The sequence below is a fragment of the Bison bison genome, unplaced genomic scaffold (genome assembly GCF_000754665.1).
Source record: "Bison bison bison isolate TAMUID 2011002044 unplaced genomic scaffold, Bison_UMD1.0 scf7180017863957, whole genome shotgun sequence".
Taxonomy (NCBI): Eukaryota; Metazoa; Chordata; class Mammalia; order Artiodactyla; family Bovidae; genus Bison; species Bison bison.
This window is the reverse complement of record NW_011494529.1, coordinates 2,399,351-2,425,796: the sequence shown is the minus strand read 5'-3', so window position 1 is coordinate 2,425,796 and position 26,446 is coordinate 2,399,351. Positions and strand designations below refer to the sequence as shown.

Genomic DNA, 26,446 nt, shown 5'->3' with positions numbered 1-26,446 from the left:
CCAGCCCAGCGTTTCTCATGATGTACTCTGCATGTAAGTTAAATAAGCAGGGTGGCAATATACAGCTTTGACGTGCTCCTTTTCCTATCTGGAACCAGTCTGTTGTTCCATGTCCAGTTCTAACTGTTGCTTCCTGACCTGCATACAAATTTCTCAAGAAGCAGATCAGGTGGTCTGATATTCCCATCTCTTTCAGAATTTTCCACAGTTTATTGTGATCCACACAGTCAAAGGCTTTGGCATAGTCAATAATGTAGAAATAGATGTTTTTCTGGAACTCTCTTGCTTTTTTGATGATCCAGTGGATGTTGGCAATTTGATCTCTGGTTCCTCTGCCTTTTCTAAATCCAGCTAAACTTCTTTATTTTTATATATCAAAAAGAACTTTGAAGTAATATTTTGTTTGTTCCAGAGAAATGTGTAGCATTACATCATCATCTTTTTTAAAAAATCTGATACTTCTAAAAAATATATTGAAATGAAAGTTTTGACTCATTAAGAGAAAGCTCATCAGTCATTCATCTGTGCAGTAATTGTATAACAGTTGTATAGCTATTTGGTAAAAGAAATTTTAACAAGGAGTTTATTTTTAACATAACATACAGAAACCAAATTTGATTTCAGAAAGAAAAACTAGGATTAATGTTGTCTAGCTTTAAACAGAAATCAGTTGACTAGCATTTTGAAACTTCATTTGGTCAATTAAGTATACAGAGCAAATTAACCAAAACATACATTATGCATATGGAGAAAATATTAAAATATATAATAAGGAAAAGTGCTCAGTATGAGTCTTTAAAAATTGAAAACATAAAGTAATTTTGAGATTCATGACAGTCTCGGGGTTCATATTACTTGGCTGTGATAAATTTAGAAGATTATACAGAGTTTGGCTTGTTCTTCATGTACACACAGTATTTCTTCTCAGTTTAACCCTTTTAAAGAGGATTTGAATTTTGATCATTTTGAATCCATTTACCACCTTCATCATCTTGATGTGTATCATCTAAATATAATTTCCCTCCCCCTTTTAAGAGTGGAACTGGTGTGTTTAAAGCATGTCAGCGTTTCTGCCCTATTTAGAATGGCATGGGTTGGAAAACATGAACTTTTCAAAGAAATGACAGCTTTTCCTTGAGTTGAACCATTTGCTTTCTTTAATAAGATTAGTTCAGATACTGCATTTCATCAATTCCATCATCTGAAAAAAATCCTGCCATCTTAAAAGTTTTGACATTTTCATTTTCTATTCTATTTCTGCTCTATGACACATAGTTCAGGCATTTGGCTGAGTTTAAATCAGTGGACTGGTTGGAAGCCTTAAAATGTGTTTGCACAGAAGTTTGAATGAATTGGGAGATTTGTTTACATTTGGAGCTTTGTATTCCTTTCTTTTTATTTTTAAATTTGAAATCTCTTCTCATGACGATACCTTAGGTTAGGTTACTTGCAGTGAACGTTAACCCAAAATCTCAATTCATCCTAATGATGTTAGGACATTGGCATGACATGACTTTGGTTACTGATTCAGTGAGCAAACAAATACAGCTAAAGTCACTTAGTGACTTGTTTCTAATTCAAGTCACATAGATATTGATCTAGAATGGATCTGATCCTGATTTGTCTAGTTTGTGTGAAAATCACACGCCACTTCATGTTGTCCTTGTCTGTCTATGCAGATTTACTTACAATTTGCAGTTTGTTTCTTTCCTGGGGTTAAAACCCCAAGTCTGGCTCTGTCCAGGCATCTCTTAGTAAAGCCGCAGATAAAGCTGAGAACTGTAAAAGTGTTAATAGTTGACATATCTTTTCAGGCCACTTGGTATGTTCTAGACTGTTTGTCAGATAGCCTGAAAATAGAAGCAGGCAAAGCAGGCCTGGTCTCTGTTCTTACAGAATCTGTAGTGACACTTGAAGGTTGTCTTGTAGAATCTCATTAAGGAAATCTGTGGTCAGAAATAAGGACATGTTTAGACATAGGCCAAACTAGCTAAGTTTCTGAACAGATCTATACTTACAAAGCGCTTAGAATAGTAATGATACTTAGCAACTACTTGATAACAGTTACATGCTAGTATCATTATTATTTTTATTATTTACTTTTCCAGGTCATCCAAATAATTCTCTGGCCATAGACAGAGCATAATACATATAAATATATAAGTGAAATGAGATTTGGTTCTTTGACATGAAATCAGACCAATTTTGTACTGCAAAGTTAAAAGAGCCCAAATTTGTCCTGTGATGTGGAGACTAGGAATCATTTCCTTTATTTTTACATGCAAGTTTTCATGGTTTTAATCGGCACCCTACCAAACTGATAGATGCCTCTAGCTGTGTGTGTCAGTGTGGTTGCTGAGAACGTCACACATGCAGTAATTACAGGGGACGATTTTTGCCTGATTTTCTTCCTAGAGCATTTGCTATGCTGGAAATGCTATGAAAAGCTTAGACTATAGTACAAATACTATTTTTAAAAACAAACTTTTATTATATATTCTTAAAATAAAGTAATATATGTTCATCATAGGAAAAAAAACAAGCAGAAAAAAGCAGGGATAATCACTCAAATCCGACATGCAAAGAGAACTGCTATTATAGTGTATGCATATTTCTTTGCAGTTCTTTCTCTGTACATAGAAATACATTTTAAAATGGCATCACAGTGTAATATCCCATTTTGTAATGGCTTGCTATGTCTTTATCCTGTGTCATTAAATACCTTTCCATTGTCATTATTCTTTTACAATATTATTTGCATTGGCTATGACATCTTTAACCATTTAATTTTTATTGTTTAATTTTTACCTTTTCTTTTTTTCCACTATAAATTATTCACTGAGTGAACAACTGAGTTACCATTGTTGAGGGTTATTTAAATGTTAAAACAGCTAAATTGTATAAAATGTGCCTTGGCACTGAAGTAAAGTAACGGGCAGATGAAATGATTGCATACGAATCCTCATATGCTGCTATAGCCGTCTCTATGAATGGTCCCAGAGGCCTCTGGCCCAGATGACAACTTTCAGGAAGCACTGGGAAAGTGGTGTTCCATAATTAGAGATCAGAAGCCCTCAGATGGGCTGTGATTTAGGAGAGTAAGTTAAAATCAACTATCTGCTGACATCAGGGGACCCTTCTGTTACCTGTTTGTTTCTATGACAAATTCAAACCAATTCAAAATAACTTTTCCATTCGCAGGTAGATTTCTTTTTTTAATTCTTTTAAGTTTGATCTTGTAGGTTGCATAAGCTGTGTTCTGTGACTTAAGTGTGCTTATCCATTCATCCTTCCTGCCAGGAATGCCATCTCCAACCACACTGAAGAAGTCGGAGAAGTCTGGTTTCAGCAGCCCCTCCCCTTCACAGACCTCCTCCCTGGGAACGGCATTCACACAGCATCACCGACCCGTCATTACAGGACCCAGAGGTGAGCTGCTCCGCCTGCACCCTTGATTGTGCTTAGTTCATGACCTTGGAACGAGAGTAGTAAAATGAGAGACAACGAGGACTCCCCCAGAGTAGTTCTGAAGGAAGTGAGTGTTCCAGTTTCTTATCCTCGGGGACTGCTTTGGAATTGTAGGGACCCAAGGGATTTGGTATCAAACCCTGATCCTTACCTCTTTCTTTGCTGGTGGGATGTTGCAAAGAGGTGGGAGGTAGTTTGAATTAACCAAAATCAAATCTGTCTTAAGGGCTTTCCTGGTGGCTCAGATGGTAAAGGGTCTGCCTGCTGTCTGGGAGATCCCTGAGTTGGGAAGACCCTCTGGAGAAGGGAGTGGCTACCCACTCCAGTGTTCTTGCCTGGAGAAGTCCATGGACAGAGGGACCTTGTGGCTACAGTCCATGGGGTCACAAAGAGTTGGATGCTAATGAGCAACTAACGCTTCCTTATCTTAGAAATTGTATGAGAGGGGCACTTGTGTGTGCCTGTGTGTGTGTTTGTGTGTATGTGTGTGTTAGGTGAGTTTATTTTCATTCTCTCACCCCCTTTCTTGAAACCTGATTTCAGTATGTGGCATTTTGCATTCAGGTTATTTGCATCACCGTGTTGACGAGCCATCTTCATTCACTCCTTTTGAAGTGGTAGATAGTTTGTCTGGTTTTCATTGCAATGTTTTCATTATTTTTGTCTCGTGTGCTTTTAAGTTTATTATTAAAATGTGTCCACAAGAAATATGATTTGTATTTCACATTAAAGACAAGCTTTAAACCTCAAGAGAATGTCAGCAAATCACTTAACTTGATCTTGTTGCAAGATGAAAATATTTATTAGTTTGTTTATGAAACTCCCACAGTAGGAGTATGAATAATTGTAACCACGTTTGCTTTCTTCCATCAGATTTTTGTTTAGGTAAGTTTGTGATCTACCAGCTGCTATCATAAAACATCCTAGAAAGTTATGGTCTCTTGTCTACTTTGACATACGCCTGGAGAAACTGGTATTTCTTGCATTAATCTCAATGTGAGTCCCACAAATCTGAATCCCTTTATGAATACTCTGTGTACATCTCAGGGAAATATAGCAGTTTAGAGGGCTGGCCAATGTACATGTGTAGAAATCACTTTGAAGAAAATAAGTATTTTGACTATTATATGAAGCAGTGTCTATCCACAATTATGAAAGCTCACTTGCCCCATCTTTAAAGATCTTGTGATCATTGATGGAACTTTAAGTGTTCTAATTATTTCACTTGTGTGTAAGAGTGAAAAATACGTGCATTACCCTCCCCCCAATTTGAAAACCTTGCATCTGAATGAAATTATGTGCTCCCAGAATGAATCTCTTTGAATGGGGCAGTGTGATGATATTATTTTCGTTGTCAGCATTCGTTAAGCATTGAAACTGTGGTGGGAGGTAAGAGATACGAAGATTTAGTCAGAAGATTTTTGGTCTCAGGGAGATAAGGCCTGTATGTTTCTCATCTTTTTATGACCAGGCTGACATGTTCTAAGTGCTACATGGATCTTAAAAGCAGAGGGTTTCTGTAGGAAACTCTGGAGTGAACTGTAGAGGTTCCTTCATCATCAATCAAGGATTTACTGAGTGCTTGTCACTGGGCAGACACTGGGTATTCAGTGGTTCCTGTCCTCATAGAGCGTATTGTCCAGTACAGAAAAATAAGCATTTAGAATATGTTGTGGAATGCACACTTTTCACTTTATATCACCTAAAGAACCTTCAAATGGTAGATATTGTCAAAGTCAAATCTTTAAAGTCACTTAGATGAATAGAGGACATTCCAAGCGAAGAAAAGACTCCTGGTACACCAGGATTAGGAAGCAGCAACGCCAGCAATCAGGGTAGTTTTTTAAGTTGCCTCTTTCCATTTCTGCTTATCATTTGAATTTTTTAATGTCCTCTCCAATAAAATGGGGACAGTAGTAATGGCTCCCCACTCCAGCACTCTTGCCTGGAAAATCCCATGGACGGGGGAGCCTGGTGGGCTGCCGTCTATGGGGTCGCACAGAGTCGGACACGACTGAAGCGACTTAGCAGCAGCAGCAGCAGTACTGCTGAAGGAATTTTTTTTTCTCCCAACCTCACATTCTTACACAGAAACTACAATAAAACAATATTTGTAGAGACTCTGAGGGGTATAAGGCAATGTGCGTATGTTATCATTTATTCAGTAAATACTGAATGCTTTCTATATGTCTTGCCTTAAAACTATAGATCTAGAAATGATTCTAGCACTTACCCATAAGTGCCATGATTGGGAGCTTCTTCTTGCTAAACAGTTAATCACATTTGCTAAAATGATCCACACTGAGTTGAATCAGAGGGGACCTTCTTATTCTACAGAACTGTGAGTTTTGGTCTTCTGTTCATACTCATGGAATTGTTTATAAGGAAAAGAGAAAGATGCCCAATTTAAAAATTATGGAACAATTATGGAATTCCAAAGAATTTTTTCACCAGACTTCAATATGGTTCACAGCATCCTCAGGTCTCCTTTCTGGGAAATCTACTCAGGAACCCATTCTTATTACATCCTGCCCAACTTAGAGGTCTGGTGAAGGGAAGTGGGGTAGTTGGTATGAAATACTTCAGCGGCATCTTTGTGGTCAGCATGACAGAGTTGAGATAGCTTAACATAAGACCCTGTTGGGCTAAGACCTTTTTAAAGGTTGGTGGTTAGACACTTGTTATTTAAAACATACTCACTATAGGTATCATATTCCCTCTTATCCTTCTGTGAACTGGTTGGAAAGCTAATGCTTGGAATGACATCACATCTGGGACTAAGAGTTGATGTTTTAGGAAGATAAGGCTGGATTTAAAAAAGGAGAGTCTGGCAGAGGGAGCCAGTGTAGAATAAATGTGGCATGTACATTAAGGAGAATTCAACCTCACATGTTCTTTTTATTGGAAGGAGAGGCTTGGCTTCCCTGGTGACTCATATGGTAAAGAATCCATCCACAGTGCAGGAGACCCAGGCTCGACCCCTGGGTCAGGCAGATCCTCTGGAGAAGGAAATGGCAAGCCCATTCCAGTATTCTTGCCTGGAGAACCCCATGGACAGAGGAACCTGGCGGGCTACAGTCCATGGAGTCGCAAAGAGACAGACACAACTGAGCGACTAACACTTTCACTTTCTCTTATTACAATCTGAAATGGTAAATCATTAGAGAATCCAGATAGATGATCAGACTTCAAAAAGGCCAGGAAGAAGAGAAAGGTGTGTCCTTTATCAGGATCCTGGGGCACTGGGGAGGATGTAAACTGTAGTCTTATTCAGAGTCACATGGTATAGTCACCTCTGGATAGCACCTAGATTGTAAGACTTCTGCTGCCTTCCTTAAAATTCCTCATGGGAATACCTCAACTAGACAAACACCAATCAGTAGACAGTAGCTGTGTAATATACCCCAGTGCCCAGACCTGAGGTGGTATGCTAACAGAGCTGCTGCTGCTGCTGCTGCTGCTAAGTCACTTCAGTCGTGTCCAACTCTATGCGACCCCATAGACGGCAGCCCACCAGGCTTCCCCGTCCCTGGGATTCTCCAGGCAAGAACACTGGAGTGGGTTGCCGTTTCCTTCTCCAGTGCATGAAAGTGAAAAGTGAAAGTGAAGTCACTCAGTCGTGTCCGACTCCCAGCGACCCCATGGACTGCAGCCTACCAGGCTCCTCCATCCATGGATTTTCAAGGCAAGAGTACTGGAGTGGGGTGCTAAAAGAGCTACAGAACAGCAAATCCACCTCAAATTTCAATGAATTCACCAAATTCATTGAAAACAAGCAATGGTCCTATTTTTCACTGCAAAAATTAGCTATGTTTGGAAATTTGGTGGCCACCTTTTACACAGGAAACCTCTCTTTGATGATTGCAAAGCTGAGGCAGGAAACACAGAGCCTCGAGGGGAGTGAGCACAGAAGCTAGGGTTGGAGGTGGGATGGACTGGTGTTTGAATCCCATTTCCACCACTTTTACCGGCTGTGTGAACCTGGCACATCGCTTCTCTGAGCGATGGGTTCCTCATCTATAAATTGAGGATCTAATCTCAACCTCAGAGAATTATATTATCTTAGGAGTAGATGAAATCATCTACTCATGGGCATGATCAGGTCAGGCAAACAATTAAGTCACCCATTTTCATCAGGGCTTTGAAAGTCTCATGCTATCATGCTGTCCTCCTGCCTTTGCCTGTCCACACACTGGACACACTGGTCCCATCCCAAGACCAATTCGGGTACCACTTTCTACCTGCAGTCTGCTCAGCTCCAACCAGGCTGCCATCATCTCTCAATCTGCAGACTCTGGGAGTCTCTCACGTCACGTCTTCACACTCCCTACACCAACTTGGTCTTACTTTGTCAGTTCACGTACACGTCTTGTTCTTTCTCTAGAACAAAAGCTCTGTCATGGAAGGATCTCTAATAAACACCTTTTGATATCTTCATTGTTTCTCACACCGTGGGTTTCGAGCTCAGATTTTACCTGAATGAATAAAAAGTATGCAAGATGTGCATAAAAGGTACATAAGAGATATTCATCCCATCCCTGAAACTGACAGATTCTCAGTGCTTCAGAAGGGGTAAGGGTGACATATGACAATAGTTGATATGGCCCTTCTTTATAAGGAATGTCCAAGATGAGGAAGAACCATGGCCTTTCATCCAAAGAAAGCTTTTGCAAGATTATGTAGTAAGGTTTATTAAAAGCTATGGTGTTTCTTAGTTGATGTTATTCTAATCTTCTAATCTAAAATTGGAATCTAATTTTCCAGTTTCCCTTGTGAAGGTAGGGGCATGTGGTTTCTTAAAATGAACCCCCTCTCTGATGGTGTCATTGTTTATGGCTTTGATAAATCATTTAACATTGTGACCTCAGTTTAGCCATCTCATGGGGGATAACACTTTGCCACCTCACGTGGTGGCTCAGATGGTAAAGAATCTGCCTGCGATGTAGGAGGCTCAGGTTTGATCCCAGATTGGAAAGATTCCCTGAAAAAGGGAATGGCTGCCTACTCCAGGATTCTTGCCTAGAGAATTTTAGGACAGAGAAGCCGGGTGTGTTACAGTCCATAATGTCCAAAGAGTCAGATACGACTGAGTAACTAACACTTACGTAGTTAAAATTAGGTGAAGAAGTTAAAGACTGTGGAATGCCCTACTGAGTGAGGAAGAGATTAAGTTTCCATTATACGTTAGTACAGTTGCTGTGCACTTTAAACGGAAAGATTGGGCTTTCGAAGACTTTCTTTTGGCAGTGCTTAAAATTTCAACCATAGTAAAGTATTTAATCATGACAGTTCATCTTCTTCATGATAATGAAGAAGAATTATCATTTTTCTTTTTTCTTCCCTTTGCTTTTCTAAGAGTTGTGGGTGTACCTGATGATTTAAAAGGGCCTAACTCTTTTTGAGAATGATTTGGAGTACTCATCAGAGATATTTTAGAATTTCTTAAAAGTTGTCTTCTCAAAACTTATGTTTCTGCCTTTAAGTCTTTGCTATTTCCAAAAGCGAGATAATAGATGATACTTAATTTAAATGCTTAGCACAAAGGTAAAGTGACTCTGTGCTTTAGGGATCAAGAGGCAGTCGGGAACCTGCACTATACATGTTGTAAAGCAGGGGTTGAGAGTAATTGACAAATAAGCACCAATTGAGCTTCGTCTAGAGCCATAGAATTTCAGAATAGTAAGTACTCTTGGGGCCTTCTGGTTTAATTCTTTTCCTGGATCCCTTAAGAATGTGTTTGGCTGTAAGTAACTGGAAATCTAAAACAAACATATGGAGTTTTCCCTGGTGGCTCAGTGGTAAAGAATCTGCCTACCAATGCAAGAGATATGAGTTCAATCCCTGGTCTGGGAAGATCCCACATGCCCTGAAACAGCTAGGTCTATGGGCCACAACTACTGAGCCTTGCTCTAGAGCCCGGGAACCACAGCTACTGAGCCTGCATGCCCTAGAGTGAGTGATCTGCAGCAAGAAAAGCCACCACAGTGAGAAGCCTGCACACGGCAACTAGAGAGTAGCCCCCGCGCACCACAACTAGGAAGAGAGTCCTCACAGCAGCAGAGACCCAGCACAGCCATAAATAAGTAAATAAGAAAATGAAAACCGAGTATGTGGTTCAGAACTGTCATGGCGGCATCTGAGTGCAGTCAAGGACTGAGATTTCTTCTCTTATCCATGCTTTAGTGGATTGTTCTCAATCTCACGCTGTGACCTCATGGTCACAGTGTAGCCACTGCCCTCCTGCCATGCATCTGCATTCCAAGCGTTTTAAAGAAGGGAGCAGACAAGAGCCAAAAGTGACTGCCAGGTCATTTTGCCACCTTTCATAGACTCTTACTCAGCATGATCAAAACTAAGCCTCTTGATCACCTCTAGCTGCAAGGGAGGCTGGAAAATCTAAGTATTTGACAGAGCACATTGCTGCTCTGTATAAAATTGGGGTTTTATAAGTAGGAAAATAGGAGAAAAATATTCTGGCTAGCAGTCAACAACATAGTTACCGTTACTCAGAGAAATGCGAAATCTGAGTTGGCCAGAGCCAAGACTAGAAATCTAGCCTCCAGTGCTAAGCCTTTTTCAACCTATTTCTACCTTTTTCTCCACTACTGGGAGAAATCAACTGCATTTATTTCAACAGTTTGTTTTCACAATTTTTATTAGTCAAGGACATGACATAGCCATTTAGATCTTTCGATAAGTATGATATAACTCTTATTATCACACTGAGTTTTTTTTGTAATAGCAGCCATAAACAGATCATTTGACCTTTTTTTATGAGCCCATGAATCCTTGCTACTGGTAAATGCAGGGTTTCTGCTAGGTGCAAGTCATTTCAAAGATAGCTTTTGAGGTCACTTTGACTTTTTTTTTAATATTGAAATTAGTGTGCAGACTCCTATTACTGTCTAGGGGCCTGTTAACTTTTCCACAAATATTTATCAAGTACTTACAGGGTACAAGGTGCTCTGCTACTTGCTGAATACTGTAGGGAATAAAGCTTGGATTCTGGCCTCAACTTGCTTACTTCCTAGTAGATGGCAGACAAGAAAGCCAGCCTTGTATTATTGTGATGGGTGCTCCCAGGGTGCTGCCAAGATCCTGGTCCACCTGATAGAACTACCGTGGCAGATGACACTGGGGCCAGTCCAAACAGTGTGACTTACCCACTGACTTACCTCCTCTCAAAGAGAGTGCCTCCTGGTGGTAAGCAGGCAGCAACAGCAAACCATTGTGCTTTTAGACAACTAAGTACTGAGGAATCCAGACATACAAAACGTGAGCAAATGGCCAAAGCCCCACTTCTTTATGGGTCAAAACATATATATATATACACACACACACACATGAAGGGGCTTTAGAGATTGCCCTGATTTTGAAGACATGCGCAGATGGCCCTGATTTTGAAGACATGCGCAGTATGTATTAAAACAATAGCCATAAGACACATTGTGCAGCTTTCAAAGAATCCTGCCAGTTTCTGTTCAGACACTTACATGCTCTATGAACCTCTCTAAATCCAGGATCCTCGTGGCCCAATCAAGGATCTTGCCTTTAATGATGAGACATGTGAGGGTATGAAGTCAATAGTCTCTCCCAGTTTGGCTGAAGATAATACACTGCAGAGAATTACGAGAATAAGATAACTTTCCAGGAAGTTGAGGTCACCAGGAAAGGTTGGAAGACCAGAGATTCAAAGACAATAATAGAGAAGGAAGGAGAGGAATAGTGGGAAGGCTCAGTCATCCCTAGATGGCAGGGCCATTAGAACGGGACCACGTCTTTATTCTTCCTCCCGAGATTCTGTATCTCCCATCCTCGTGGTTGGCGTTAGCAAAGCACTTAGTAGGTTGAATGAGCACATAGGTTTGATTGACAGCAAACTGAAAGTTTGGAAATAACAGGTGGTTCTTTCCGTCCTCCTTGTGTGATAATAATACCATATTGAAATGTATGTATTTCACAGCATTTAGGGAGATTGCATAGCATAGTGAATAAATGCTGGATATACACTTGTTGTTGTTTAGCCACTGTCTTGACTGATCCTCTGTGACCCTATAAACCGAACATGCCAGGCTCCTCTGTCCTCCACTGGCAGTCCCTGAGTTTGCTCAAATTCTTGTCCTTTGAGTCAGTGATGCTATCTAACCATCTCATCCTCTGCTCACCCCTTCTCCGTTTGTCTTTAATCTTTCCCAGCATCAGGGTCTTTTCCAGTGAGTCAGAAAGTGGCCTAAGTATTGGGCTTCAGCAACAGTCCTTCCAATGAATGTTCACGACTGATTTCCTTTAGGATTGACTGGTTTGATCTACCTGCTGTCCCAGAAGACTCTTCAAGAGTCTTCTCCAGCACCACAATTTGAAAGTATCAATTCTTTGATGCTCAGCCTTCTTCATGGTTCAACTCTCACATCCATACATTTACTCAGTTTTAATTCAGAGCTTCTATTTTCATGAACATTAAGAGAAATGCTGAGCTCAGAATGATTTGATCCTCTTTTTATGGAATATTTGCTGTGGTATTATAAACGTTTCTGCCCAAATGAAGGACCCTAAAGAAGGAAGAAGTCCCTGGTGCTCCATCACTCTCATGACCTTGGCATCCTTCCTTGGCATACACCCACTACCTAAGCAGTTGGTTCGTTTAGCTTTCTTGTATCAAAGACTCCTTTGCCTCTTAGGAAATATTTTTAACTTAGTTGTAGAACACACTAGTGCTCCTTTCAGTGGAGCTGAATTTAATTTGTCTCTCCTGGTTTAGTGCAATTGAATCATCTCAGGAAAATGAGAAGCAATTAAGTACCTGTTGCTAACAAGGTGCTGAAATAATCTGCCAACAGATGCAAAGTGTTTATTTATTATTGGAGTATGTCATTTGAGAAAACATTACGTTGTCTTTCGACAATCAGAATTGCCAGAATTGACTTTCAAATGCAGGCATCACAGACCTAACAAGTACCACCTATGAGGAGCACTGAAAAGAGAATAAGAGGGCTTGTGAACACTGGGCAAGGTTAGCTCAAGTGCCGGTGCCGGGCCTAATGGGAACCCTCGTTGATGGGATTTGAAGGAACTGGATGGTAAAGAGGAAAAGCAGCTTTTTAGCAAAGGCCCTTTAAGTCCCAGTTCAGGAAATTATTAAATTCATTAGCCAGATACTTACAGCCAGCTATTACTACCCAGCCAAAGGAAAAAACAGTGCCAGCAAATGTTTTAAAACTACAACTAAACAAAAGTCAGGAAGCGTGTAATTAAAACTGTACCTTTATTGTATTGTAAAGAGTTTCACTGTGACATGGAAAATATTTAAAGGAGAAGGCTGTTTAGCTAATTTGTCTGCAAGTGAACTGCTTAGTGGAGAAGTACCCTAAATTAACTGTAAGGCCACCCACCGAGCGAGCCTCATAAAGGGCCGTGGCTGCTCAGCTTGGTTTTGTGTAACCGTTCAATAATTACTAGATAAATGCATAACTAAAAGCTCTATTACACTAATAATTTGTACTGAGATAGATGTGTGGGACACCCTGCTGGGTTAATTTGTCATCCCCGCAGCAAACTTCTAAAGAGAGCCCTTCTGCAGTGCTATCTGTTAATATGTGGTCCCAAGGAGGACAGGTTAGAGCAGTAAGACCAAGTGGCTCCTTAATCTCTTAAAGAGGCAAAATGCACCCCGCCCCCCGCCCCCAGCCCACCGCCGGCCGGCTGGGTGAGTGCCTGAGAAAAGAACAGGGTGATTGGTGATTAACCACATGGACCCAGATTGAAACACATGTGGACAAAAGGAGCTGCTCTCCCTTGGAATTTCTTGCCCCTTTCTCTTCATCTCTCCCTCGCTCTCTTCCACCCATGCCTCCTTGTCCCCCAACCATAAATCCACACATATAGACACAGTGAAGGCACTGGTTCTGGGCAAGGTTTCTTTGAAATCCTGTCATTGATAAGACTTCTGGGTACTGTTGCACTGTAAATCCTATAACCAGATAAGTCCCGATCAGGTCTTTCTAGTTGAGCTTAATATAATGTTGATTTTATGTTTAGATTTATTCTTTATTTTTCTTTTTTCAGAGTAGAATAAAAAGTCAGTATTGGGCTTGTATCTCCCTTTTATGTGGAATGTTTTCTTCTATCACACACACTCACACATGGTCTTTTAAATATGAAGTTCGCATTTAAGCTTTAATGCAGGGATTTCAACCTCCCCGATTGACAGAACCATAAATCATGTTAAAGTTAAGTGAATTACTGTAGCATGGAACTGTAGCTTTAACAGTGTTTATGTAGTATCAGCTTATCATCCACGTAGGCAAAGAGGGGTGAGCACTGATACTCGAAATGGGAAGGCACGGTCCTGTTAATGTGGCTGCAGAATCACGCAGAGTCACCCATTTCATGCCACATCCTTTGTATTGTTGAAACAAGTGGATTCAATCACTCACGTGAATGGATGGCCTTTTAAAATGTGTATTTCCATGGTAAATTTTACATTTGCCATTTCTTAGTATTAAGCAGCAGTTACTTCCTCTCCACCCCAAACGATTCATTTTTCCTATGTACAAAACACATGTGAGGAACACCAGAGTGGACAGTTGTAGTACAGTAGTAAGGGACCTATGAGGCAAATATCGTGAAAGGAAATAAATGATTTGACCTCTGAAAAATAATTCGTATGGAAGCAGAAGAGTGCAATGAAAAGCACATGGGCTGTGGCGTCCCACAGAATAGATTTCAAATGCTTCCCAGCCACTCAGGATCTGTACAAGCTTGGGCCAGTCCCTGGCCTCTGCTGGCCTCTGTTTTCCCACCTGTACGAAACTTTAGGTGTTAATAGGAGGAGGAAGTGAAATGACATATGGATAGGGCCACGTATGTGATTCGTATGTTACTAAACGTTAGCTGTCTCAGAGTCCCCCCATCCCCATATCTTTTGCTGTCTTTTTATGTGGTTCTCTTGAAAGGATTCTCACTTCTCTCATTGCTCACTCCTCAACTCCAGCTTTCTCTTTTATCTGCTCCTGTGAGTCCAGAAGGTGTGTGTATTTCTCCTCACTGAGAGGAGTCTTATGGAAGTCTTCCAAGGAGCCCCTGGAAGCGATGGGGCCTCAGGGACATGAGCCAGCCCAGTTACACCATCCCATCACTCTTGTTTGGTTGGAGGAACAGTCGAGTCTCCTTGTGGGGCTGGTGAACCTCCTACCATGATGACTGGCCCACAGCCACGGTGATAACTTCACTTTGACTTGTCTTCATTCAGGCATGGCTCTTGCTAAGGGATAAGCACCACTGTTACTTACACAAGTCAAATCAGCAAATAATTTTTGAGAGTGTACCATCTGCCAAGCACTGTGCTAGGCCCTGGTGAACAAATCAAACAAGCTTGTCTTGCCCCTCAACCTGAAAGACCAGAAGAACAAACAGTTGTTACTCGGATGAGATTCATGAATTAAAGAAATGGATAATATAGCAAGGTATTAAAAGTATTTGTGGGCATTTGGATTTATTTGTCAGTTTGTGTGGGTCCAGTCTATTGGTATACAGTATGTATTTAGGAAACCTTAGTATCCCTGAGGGATATCTGTAGATCTTCACGAATCCTCAGATTCCTGAATACCATAATAAGCATTGTTGAACTGTTGCATACCCAGTAATGCATCAGTCCCCGACCTTCTTGGTACCAGGGGCCAGTTTCATGGAAGACAGTTCTTCCACAGACTGGGATATAGGAGATGGTTTCAGGATGATTCAAGTGCATTAAATTTATTGTGTATTTTATTTCTATTATTATTACATCAGCTCCACCTCAGACCATCAGGCATTAGATCCCAGAGGTTGGGGACTCCTGCAATAATGAACAGAAGACATGTTAAAGTACTCTTTCAAGTGAAATATTCTTACAAGGGAAAGAACCCAGCCAGATTGCTTAATCACCTCTCCATTCTCCCCAAAAGAAAATAATGGATTGTTTGTGTAACGAAAAAGTCTGAGGGTTTGTGGCTTCACGTAGAACTGGATCCAGGTGCTCAGGCAATACCTTCAGAAATCTGTCTTTTTATCATTCTCAGATCTTCTGTCCTCTGTGTGAACTTCATTCTCAGGCTGAATCTCCTCAGATCGTGGCACTGATGATATGAGCAGTTCCAAGCTTAATTCCTACTCTTGTAACAGTCCCAAGGGAAAGAGAACAGCTCTCTCACAAGAGATCTAGAGAAGCCCAGCTCCTTCTTGATGCTCCGAGTGGCCTAGTGTGGGTCATTTGCTCACTTTTAAAATAATCTTTATGTTTAAAAGATAGTGATCTGATTCCCTGGTGGCTCAGGCGGGAAAGAATCTGCCTGCAATGTAGGAGACCTGAGTTCGATCCCTGGCTCAGGAAGATCCTCTGGAGAAGGGAATGGCTACCCACTCCCGTATTCTTGGCTGGAGAATCCCATGGACAGAGGAACCTGGGGTTGCTATAGTCCATAGGGGTCACAAAGAATCAGACTAACTGAGCGACTAACACTTTAAAAGATAATGGAGGAGGCAGCTGGCATGGCAGACAGTGGCCCCACAGGGGTTACAGTGTTGGTGACCCTGATGCGCAAGCCAGGCAGTGGCAGCATCTACCTTCAGACCCCACCACCGCCCCGGAGCTGCAGGTGAGGCTTAAGAGAGGTGCCAAGGGAAGGTCATGGTCAGGTCTGACCTCAAGGAGCTATGGAAGCACGTCAGCCTGGGGAGTGGATCCTGGAGCAGTTCCCTGGCCTCTATGGCTGCCAGGAAGAGGGGATCCCGGAGCTGGAGATTGATGTGAATGAACTCCTGGGCGTGGAGAGTGATGAGACCCAGCTGCCAGGGTCGAGAAGCTGCTGGTTGATTGTTACAAGCCCACTGAGGCCTCTGTCTCTGGCCTGCTGGAATAGATTTGGGCATGCAGAAGCACACCCTGGAAAAAGACAGTCCTCCCACGAGACAGCCACTGCCCCCCAGTCTTATAGCAACAGCAATACTGGGGCCTGGCGCCATGAGCAGGACTCCCTGTGCCTCTGGCCCAGAGGTCTCTCCCCTGACATTAAAAGTAAACGTAATAGGTTTCTCATTGGTGTGGCCTGGGTTCTATGCCCACCCACAGAGCCGGGGGGAGGATGAAGTCAGTGACATAGACTGAGGTGGAGAGAAGGCTGTTACCCAAAGATACCTTCGAGCTTTGTTTCCAGAAGAACAGGTGAAGGACTGCTGGGCCTGCAAAGCTGATAGCTGCCCAGTCCAGGAGATTAGAGCACAGCTGTCCTGTGCCCAGGGCAGCAGGGTCGGCTCTCCCACCAGCCAAGTGACTTCATGTTGCAGGTGGGGCTTGAAAAGCGCAGGTCAAACCTCGGTCTTAGGAGAGTGACAGTCCATGCCAGGGAACTCCAGGTCCACGGGAACAGTGGAGAACAGTTCAACTCTTCTTTAAAAGTTATTCACTTGCCTGTGCTGTGTCTTAGTTGTGGTAGGCGGGATCTTTAGTTGTGGTATGCGGCATGTAGTTCCCTGACCAGGAATAGAACCCAGGCCCCCTGCATTGGGAGCGTGGAGTCTTACCACTGGACCACCAGGGAGGTCCTAAGAACAGTTCAGCTCTTGATTCCCGATGGTCTTACGCTGCCACAGGGCACTGCATGATCCTGATTACTTTTAGTATATCTTAACTTATCCTAAGAACACAACTCCAAGGGTAATAAATAGCCCAGAGTCCAGCATATAGCCTGGGACACAGCAGATTCTCAACACATAGTTTTTAAAGGTATGAGCCCACTATGTACTAGGCACCTACATACACTAATTGTAATTCTCAGAAAAATCTCTTAAATTAATACTATTTTATCCAATTTTACAGACAAGGATATGCAAGTTCGAAAATGTTACATAACTTTTCCTAGACTCACATAGGGAGTGAATGATTTCAAAACCCAAAATAGTCGAGCTCTAAAAATCACACAGACATAGGATTTCCATTTTGCAGCACAGAAAACCCAAGTGCTTAGGAGGTTGACACAGAGCTAGTTGATACCCAGCTTGGGGTAAACTTTGGTACCCTGACTTCAAACACTGGCCCAATGCGTCTCATACTTCTCCTTGTGTGAAATTTACCAGCAGTAGGAATAAATCCCTAAATCCTGTAGGGTGAATTCAGGAGGGTGCTTTGAAACCTGTGCTTTAGTAATCATGTTACTCAGAAATAGGGCCTTGAACTTCAATGTATACCTATAAGTTGGGCAGGGGTAGTGGGAAGAGAGGCCGTGAATCAGTCATTGCTTTGTTTGTTGTGGGGTTTGTTTGTATTGGTCTTGCATTTTTTTATTTTAAATGTCAGCAAAGACTTGCAAACAGCACAGGTCCCAGCATTTGGTAGGCCTCCCATAGGCTAGAGAACCTCCATGGAGCTTAGTGTTTCAAATTCCAGGTCGTTTGAGGATTAATTCTCTGTTAACCTATGTGATCATCCAATCTATGGTGGTTATTTTTCCCTTAAATGTTTTGATGTATCTCTTCTTCATCTCTTGTATATCTGGCATGTTACATAGAAGCTCAAGTTCCCTTCATGGAACTGAATCCTATCAACTTTGCTTATTAAACAGTCCCCCTTCGTGTCTCCAATAATCACAGCTGTTGTGTGGTGTTTGTAGGCATTTCACATTAGCCGTCATGGCGGCTTAGTTGATTCATGCATAAATACGGTCTATTCAGAGAAGAGGCCCTGTCAGTACCGAAAGGCTAGGGCTCTATCTCACAGAAAGAGCTTGAACTAGTGCATTCACTCAGGGTTGTTTTTTTTTAATTGAAGTATAGTGTCAGACTTTATTTTTTGGGCTCCAAAATCACTGCAGATGGTGACTGCAGCCATGAAATTAAAAGACGCTTACTCCTTGGAAGGAAAGTTATGACCAACCTAGATAGCATATTCAAAAGCAGAGACATTACTTTGCCAGCAAAGGTCCGTCTAGTCAAGGCTATGGTTTTTCCTGTGGTCATGTATGGATGTGAGAGTTGGACTGTGAAGAAGGCTGAGCGCCGAAGAATTAATGCTTTTGAACTGTGGTGTTGGAGAAAACTCTTGAGAGTCCCTTGGACTGCAAGGATATCCTAAAGGAGATCAGTCCTGGGTGTTCATTGGAAGGACTGATGCTGAAGCTGAAACTCCGATACTTTGGCCACCTCATGCGAAGAGTTAACTCATTGGAAAAGACTCTGATGCTGGGAGGGATTGGGGGCAGGAGGAGAAGGGGACAACAGAGGATGAGATGGCTGGATGGCATCACGGACTCGATGGACATGAGTCTGAGTGAACTCCGGGAGTTGGTGATGGACAGGGAGGCCTGGCATGCTGCGATTCATGGGGTCGTGAAGAGTCGGACATGACTGAGCGACTGAACTGAACTGATTTATAATGTCATGTTAGTTTCATGTTAGTTTCATTTCAGTTATATATTTATATATGTTTATGTATATATATATATATTTCTTTTTCACATTATTTTTCCTTAAAGGTTATTACACAGTACTGAGTATAGTTCCCTGTGCTATACAGTAGATCCTTGTTGGTTATCTACTACTTTTCTGACTCTTATGTTTGACTTGACATAATATACACATGGATGGGGCTTCCCCAGTAGCTCATAGGTAAAGACTCTGCCTGCAAAGCAGGAAACGCAGGTTCAATCCCTAGCTATGGAACATCTCCTAGAGAAGGGAATGGCAACCCACTCCAGTATTCTTGCCTGGAGAATCTCATGGGCAGAGGAGCCTGGTGGGCTACAGTCCACTGGGTCTCAAAGAGTCAGACAGAACTGAAGCACCTTAGCATGTACGCGTGCACATACACATGGATGTGGGAAACCAGCACATACCCAAAGCATGTTAATTAACAGTGAAAAGGGTCAATCAAAGAGTGACAGCGGCTAGTTAGTGGGGATACAGAAGGCAAGCAGTTTGCTTTGGAAGCCTTCAAAAAGATGAGGCGTCAGCGGGACGTCCAGCTGGGACAAAGACCAGGTTTGGTAGGCAGTGGGTAGGAGGAACAGAGATTGTCTGGTGCTCAGCTCACAGAAAGAGCATTGCTGGTATTTGGAGAGTAAACAGGAATTATGTGGGTCTACCCCAGGGGCCATTAGACTATGGCCCACCAGTCGAATCTAGCCCTCTGCTTGTTTCTTAAAATGTTATCGAAACATTTTATGGCCATGCTCATTTATTTATGTGGTATCTATGGCTGCTCCTGCACTGAGTAATTACAGCAAAAACCATGAGGCCCACAAAGCTAAACTGTGTCCTCTCTGGCCTTTACAGAAAATGTTTGCCAACCCCTAGTCTAGACTATAAACAGGACTTTTGAAAAATAAAGGTCTTTAAGTAGCAAAAATTGATCTAAATTAAAATTTTAAAAGATCTTTGCTGCCCCTCACCCCTTGCTGTATTTTTAAAATTTATTTTTCCAAAAGATATTGGAATTTGATCTCTATCCTGAACTTCTACCTTAACTCAAATAGAATAGAACATATCAGTTATCTCGGAAGTCTACTGTAACAAAAAGTTACTTTGTTTGGTAGCAATAACATAAAAATAATGGTGTTTTGCAAGTCATCATGAAATATATATTTCTCTCATTTGATATACCCACGTCTTTCACACGTATTCAGTGATGTTAAAGATGTGTTTTGAAAACCTTGGTTTGAGTCAAAGGTTTGTTATTTAGAAAAAGTTTCACCTCCTAAAGGCTTGAAAACCATTGCCAGTTCCTTGTTCCTTGTGTCTCTGTTAAACCCCAGAACTCCAAACTTCTAAACTTTCGTGAATGGCAGGTCTGACTCATGAATGATGTATAAATTATAGCTATGGGCCAGTAAGATTTCTCAGCTTTACGTAGGCTATCATGGTGTTACATATTGTGGTTTTGAATTTCTAAAGAAGTAAACGCCGTAGTAGTTGACAACCCAAACAATTCAAGTTCCATTTGCCCTTATGGAATGCTTTTTTTTTTTAAGGGCATTTTTTTTTCTACTTTCTGCTCCTTTTAGAACTGTGCCTTATTAAAATCTTTACTTTTAAATATGAGTAGTCAGGATTTCTTAATGCCACCTTGTACTTTACAAAAATGGTTATTTTTGTCTAAATAACATCTTACTGCTGAAGACAGATGAGTAGCTTTTTCTTGTAATGGTGCTAACAGAGAGAAGCAGTTTGGAATTTCACCTGTTGCCACTGACGGTGTCAATTAATGGTAAGACTGAAGTTTCCCAAATGCCAGGCCTTGGGAGTGGTCATTCGCTCTATGAGCAAAGAAGACTGTGTAACGCCATCTAACAAGCACGCTGCGCCTGGAGGAGGATTTGATTTTATTGTTTGCATTGCTCTCCTGGCAGCTTATCTTTGGAGTCTTCCATAGAAGAGAGACTAGGATCTAAGGGCTGGTGCCGGAAAGCAAAAACGAATATGAAATGAACCTAATTCTCTGTCCAACCTGTGAGAGTCTGCAGTCATTCCTGGACAAGAAATTAAGTCAATGTAAAGCCTAAACGGAAGAATATATTTCAATCATGAATTCTTGGTTTGAGAAAAACATAGGAGGGTTATTAGAACTTTTAAAGGTTCTGTTTGGGCAAAACTGCTGGCAGTGGTAAAGAGAGGTGATTTTCTTTTGTCTTTTTTTTTCCTAAGTCTTAGAATGAATTCGGAGAAGGCAATGGCACCCCACTCCAGTACTTTTGCCTAGAAAATCCCATGGGCAGAGGAGCCTGGTGGGCTGCAGTCCATGGGGTCGCTAGAGTCGGACATGACTGAGCGACTTCACTTTCACTTTTCACTTTCATGCATTGGAGAAGGCAATGGCAACCCACTCCAGTGTTCTTGCCTGGAGAATCCCGGGGACGGGGGAGCCTGGTGGGCTGCCGTCTATGGGGTTGCACAGAGTCGGACACGACTGAAGCGACTTGGCGGCAGCAGGCAGAATGAATTAGAATGAAATACAAGATACCAAACCCATGTGGCCATGACTCCCTGGCCATCTTTGAGCTGGAAAAATGGTCCATAAAGTCTCCTCCCTGTAGTGGACTCTCAGACCAAGAATCAGTTTTTGGACCTTTGAAGTCTCTCAGCATACACAGTAATACAGTAATGACTTTGACCTTCTTTTCCCCAGTCTTAATCAATTATGCCTTAAAGGAGGAAGAATACTTTTAAGTTAAATATATATATATATATATATATATATTATATATACAATAACATTTAATTTTAAACTTTTCCTCTTTCAAACTAAAACCAAAGAGTTTTTTAAATAATTGGGTCCACCGTGGGGTGGAGGTGGGGGGCGGTGCACAAACAAGTAAACCAGCCTGCCTGACCTGCTCTCTTGTTTAAGTACCCAGTAATATGATCATCTGGCAATAAAGAACTGAGCCTACACCTTGGGAAATTCTGGGTCTCTGCTTCTTTAATTGTGGCTACTTTGTTCAGATGTGTAGGCAGTGCTATTCCAGCCAAAGCAACCGGATCAAGTTTCCTTCCTTCCCATCTTATTTGTATTCTTTATGAAAAGCACAAGCAGTTGTTTGAAACAAGGCTGGCCTCTGGTTAAAGTTTAAGCTAGTAGTGAGATCCATCTCAAACGGAGTGTTTGTGACACTTTTTGCTGCTCCTGGCCTAGGGTACTAAGAGTATTAGGCCCCAGAAGCAGCCAATTTTGTAGTGCCTTTTAATACACAAAATTGTATTAACATCAACATGGATACAGATGGATGCACTGCAATAAACTGTAACCACTTGAGAAAAGCCTTTATTGACTTTCAAGTAAATAATGCACATTTTAAAGGATCTAAATATGCATTTACATAATGTGCTATAATTTTTTATTGTGTCAACTACTCACACACACACATCCATAAGAGATGTTTTTCTCCGTCAAAAATTTGGACTCGTACCATTATTTTGTGCATTGCATTAGCACCATGCCAGATTCACAATGGTAGTTCCTCTTCTCTAGGGCCTGAGCTGACCATCTCAAAATACAGTTAGTCAGTTTTGCTGATTGAATAATTGGTTGGTTAATTTAACCTCAGTGAAAATTTCTAAAATGATTTGTGACCACTTGTTCGAAAATTTAGGCACACTAAAAACATATAATCCAAGATAAAAGAGAAATGAAATAAAAAAGAAGGAAAATCAGATTTATACATGGCTAGAATCTTAAATCTGAGCTTTAGAGCAATGGAAAAACCCAATGCAGTCTCATTGTTCAGGAAAAGAATGCTACTAGAAGGTTATCCAGAGAAATCACACGTGTTGAATAGTACTCCCTCATGGCTCACGTGGTAGAGAATCCACCTGCAATGCTGGAGACACGGGTTCAATCCCTGAATCGGGGACATGCCCTTGAGATGGGAATGGCAACCCACTCCAGTATTCTTGCCTGGAGAATTCCATCAACAGAGGAGCCCAGTGGGCTGTAGTCCATGGGGTCGCAAAGAGTTGGACATGACTAAGCGACTAACATACACACACACGCACACACACATATACACACAACATATTTTGTGATGTGTGTAACACAACTGTTTTCTGTTTGAAGAAATGAAAGCACAGGATCTTGAATGATTTATATCCTATTCCAGTGAACTAGTGGCTGAAGCAGACATCCAAGGCCTGAGAAAGTAGGGGTTGTGAAGAATGACCCTTTGAAATGCAGACTCAGCAGTTGTCTAGTTTGAATCTACAGGCTAAATGATTTCCTGGTATTAATTAAGAATTAATTGATTATTATAAATCATCCATTGTAGAGTTAACTCCACATAGTACCATGTGTTTTCAGGTTTGTGTTACAATAAACTATATGACACAAGGAAAAGAGGAATAATTTTTTTTAGTAAAATTAACAAAGAAACTTTCTTGAGGAGATCTCACGTCTTTCCCATTCTGTTGCTTTCCTCTACTTCTTTGCATTGATCGCTGAGGAAGGCTTTCTTATCTCTTCTTGCTATTCTTTGGAACTCTGCATTCAGATGCTTATATCTTTCCTTTTCTCCTCTGCTTTTTGCTTCTCTTCTTTTCACAGCTATTTGTAAGGCCTCCCCAGACAGCCATTTTGCTTTTTTGCATTTCTTTTCCTTGGGGATGGTCTTGATCCCTGTCTCCTGTACAATGTCACAAACCTCCATCCAGAGTTCATCAGGCACTCTATCTATCAGATCTAGTCCCTCATATCTATTTCTCACTTCCACTGTATAATCATAAGGAATTTGATTTAGGTCATACCTGAATGGCCTAGTGGTTTTCCCTACTTTCTTCAATTTCAGTCTGAATTTGGCAATAAGGAGTTCATGATCTGAGCCACAGTCAGCTCCCGGTATTGTTTTTGCTGACTGTATAGAGCTTCTCCATCTTTGGCTACAAAGAATATAATCAATCTGATTTCGGTGTTGACCATCTGGTGATGTCCATGTGTAGAGTCTTCTCTTGTGTTGTTGGAAGAGGTTCTCTTGGCCAAACTCTATTAGCCTTTGCCCTGCTTCATTCCGTATTCCAAGGCCAAATTTGCCTATTACTCCAGGTGTTTCTTGACTTCCTACTTTTGCATTCCAGTCTGTTATAATGAAAAGGATATCTTTTTTGGGTATTAGTTCTAAAAGGTCTTGGAGGTCTTCATAGAACCATTCAACTTCAGCTTCTTCAGCATTACTGGTTGGGGCATAGACTTGGATTACTGTGATATTGAATGGTTTGCCTTGGAAACAAACAGAGATCATTCTGTCATTTTTGAGATTACATCCAAGTACCACATTTCGGACTCTTTTGTTGACCATGATATGGCTACTCCATTTCTCCTAAGGGATTCCTGCCCACAGTAGTAGATATGATGGTCTGAGTTAAATTCACCCATTCCAGTCCATTTTAGTTCTCTGATTCCTAGAACGTCGATATTCACTCTTGCCGTCTCCTGTTTGACCCCTTCCAATTTGCCTTGATTCGTGGACCTAACATTCCAGGTTCCTATGAAATACTGTGCTTTACAGCATCGGACCTTGCTTCTATCACCAGTCACATCCACAACTGGGTATTGTGTTTGCTTTGGCTCCATCCCTTCATTCTTTCTGGAGTTATTTCTCCACTGATCTCCAGTAGTATATTGGGCACCTGCCAATATACTTCCCCAGAGGAACCTGGGGAGTTCCTCTTTCAGTATCCTATCATTTTGCCTTTTCATATACTGTTCATGGGGTTCTCAAGGCAAGAATACTGAAGTGGTTTGCCATTCCCTTCTCCAGTGGACCACATTCTGTCAGATCTCTCCACCGTGACCCGCCCGTCTTGGGTGGCCCCACACGGCATGGCTTAGTTTCATTGAGTTAGACAAGGCTGTGGTCCTAGTGTGATCAGATTGACTAGTTTTCTGTGATTATGGTTTCAATGTGTCTGCCCTCTGATGCCCTCTTGCAACACCTGCTGTCTTACTTGGGTTTTTCTTACCTTGGACGTGGGGTATTTCTTCACGGCTGCTCCAGCAAAGCACAGCCGTTGCTCCTTACCTTGAACGAGGGGTATCTCCTCACGGCCGCCCCTCCTGACCCTGAACATGGAGTAGCTCCTCTTGGCCCTCCTGCGCCTGCACAGCCACAGTTCCTTGGACTTGGGGTTGCTCCTCTCCTCCGCTGCCTCTGGTCTTGGACGTGGGGTAGATCCTCCCGGCCGCCGCCCCTGACCTCGAACGCGGGGTAGCTCCTCCCAGCTGCCACCCCTGACCATGGACGTGGGGTAGCTCCTCTTGACCGCCGCCCCTGACCTTGGGGAGGGGAAGCTCCTCCTGGCCACACTTCGGTGCTCTTCTGCGCGGTACATTGTAGCTGATGAACAGAAATGGTATGGTATGGACCTAACAGAAGCAGAAGATATTAAGAAGAGGTGGCAAGAATACACAGAAGAACTGTACAAAAAAGATCTTCACAGCCAAGATAATCACGATGGTGTGATCACTCACCTAGAGCCAGACATCCTGGAATGTGAAGTCAAGTGGGCCTTAGGAAGCATCACTATGAACAAAGCTAGTGGAGGTGATGGAATTCCAGTTGAGCTATTTCAAATCCTGAAAGATGATGCTCTGAAAGTGCTGCACTCAATATGCCAGCAAATTTGGAAAACTCAGCAGTGGCCACAGGACCAGAAAATGTCAGTTTTCATTCCAATCCCAAAGAAAGGCAATGCCAAAGAATGCTCAAACTACCGCACAATTGCACTCATCTCACACGCTAGTAAAGTAATGCTCAAAATTCTCCAAGCCAGGCTTCAGCAACACGTGAACCGTGAACTTCCAGATGTTCAAGCTGGTTTTAGAAAAGGCAGAGGAACCAGAGATCAAATTGCCAACATCCCCTGGACCATGGAAAAAGGAAGAGCATTCCAGAAAAACATCTATTTCTGCTTTATTGACTATGCCAAAGCCTTTGACTGTGTGGATCACAATAAACTGTGGAAAATTCTGAAAGAGATGGGAATACCAGACCAGTTGACCTGCTTCTTGAGAAACCTATATGCAGGTCAGAAAGCAACAGTTAGAACTGGACATGGAACAACAGACTGGTTCCAAATAGGAAAAGGAGTACGTCAAGTCTGTATATTGTCACCCTGCTTATTTAACTTCTATGCAGAGTACATCATGAGAAACACTGAGTTGGAAGAAGCACAAGCTGGAATCAAGATTGTCGGGAGAAATATCAATAACCTCAGATATGCAGATGACACCACCCTTATGGCAGAAAGTGAAGAGGAACTCAAAAGCCTCTTGATGAAAGTGAAAGAGGAGAGTGAAAAAGTTGGCTTAAAGCTCAACATTCAGAAAACAAAGATCATGGCATCTGGTCCCATCACTTCATGGCAAATAGATGGGGAAACAGTGGAAACAGTGTCAGACTTTATTTTGGGGGGCTCCAAAATCACTGCAGATGGTGATTGCGGCCATGAAACTAAAAGACGCTTA

At 41.9% G+C, this 26,446-nt stretch overlaps 1 protein-coding gene across 6 annotated transcripts in view; it reads left to right on the top strand.

The window, feature by feature from the left end:
• NFIA (nuclear factor I/A) overlaps positions 1-26,446 on the top strand; it is a 406,342-nt gene that overhangs the window by 310,328 nt on the left and 69,568 nt on the right. For all 6 annotated transcript variants that reach the window (XM_010833919.1, XM_010833915.1, XM_010833920.1 and 3 more), the window contains one exon: positions 3,301-3,429. In XM_010833919.1, coding sequence (XP_010832221.1) covers positions 3,301-3,429 — 129 coding nt within the window. The remainder of the gene's footprint in view (positions 1-3,300; positions 3,430-26,446) is intronic.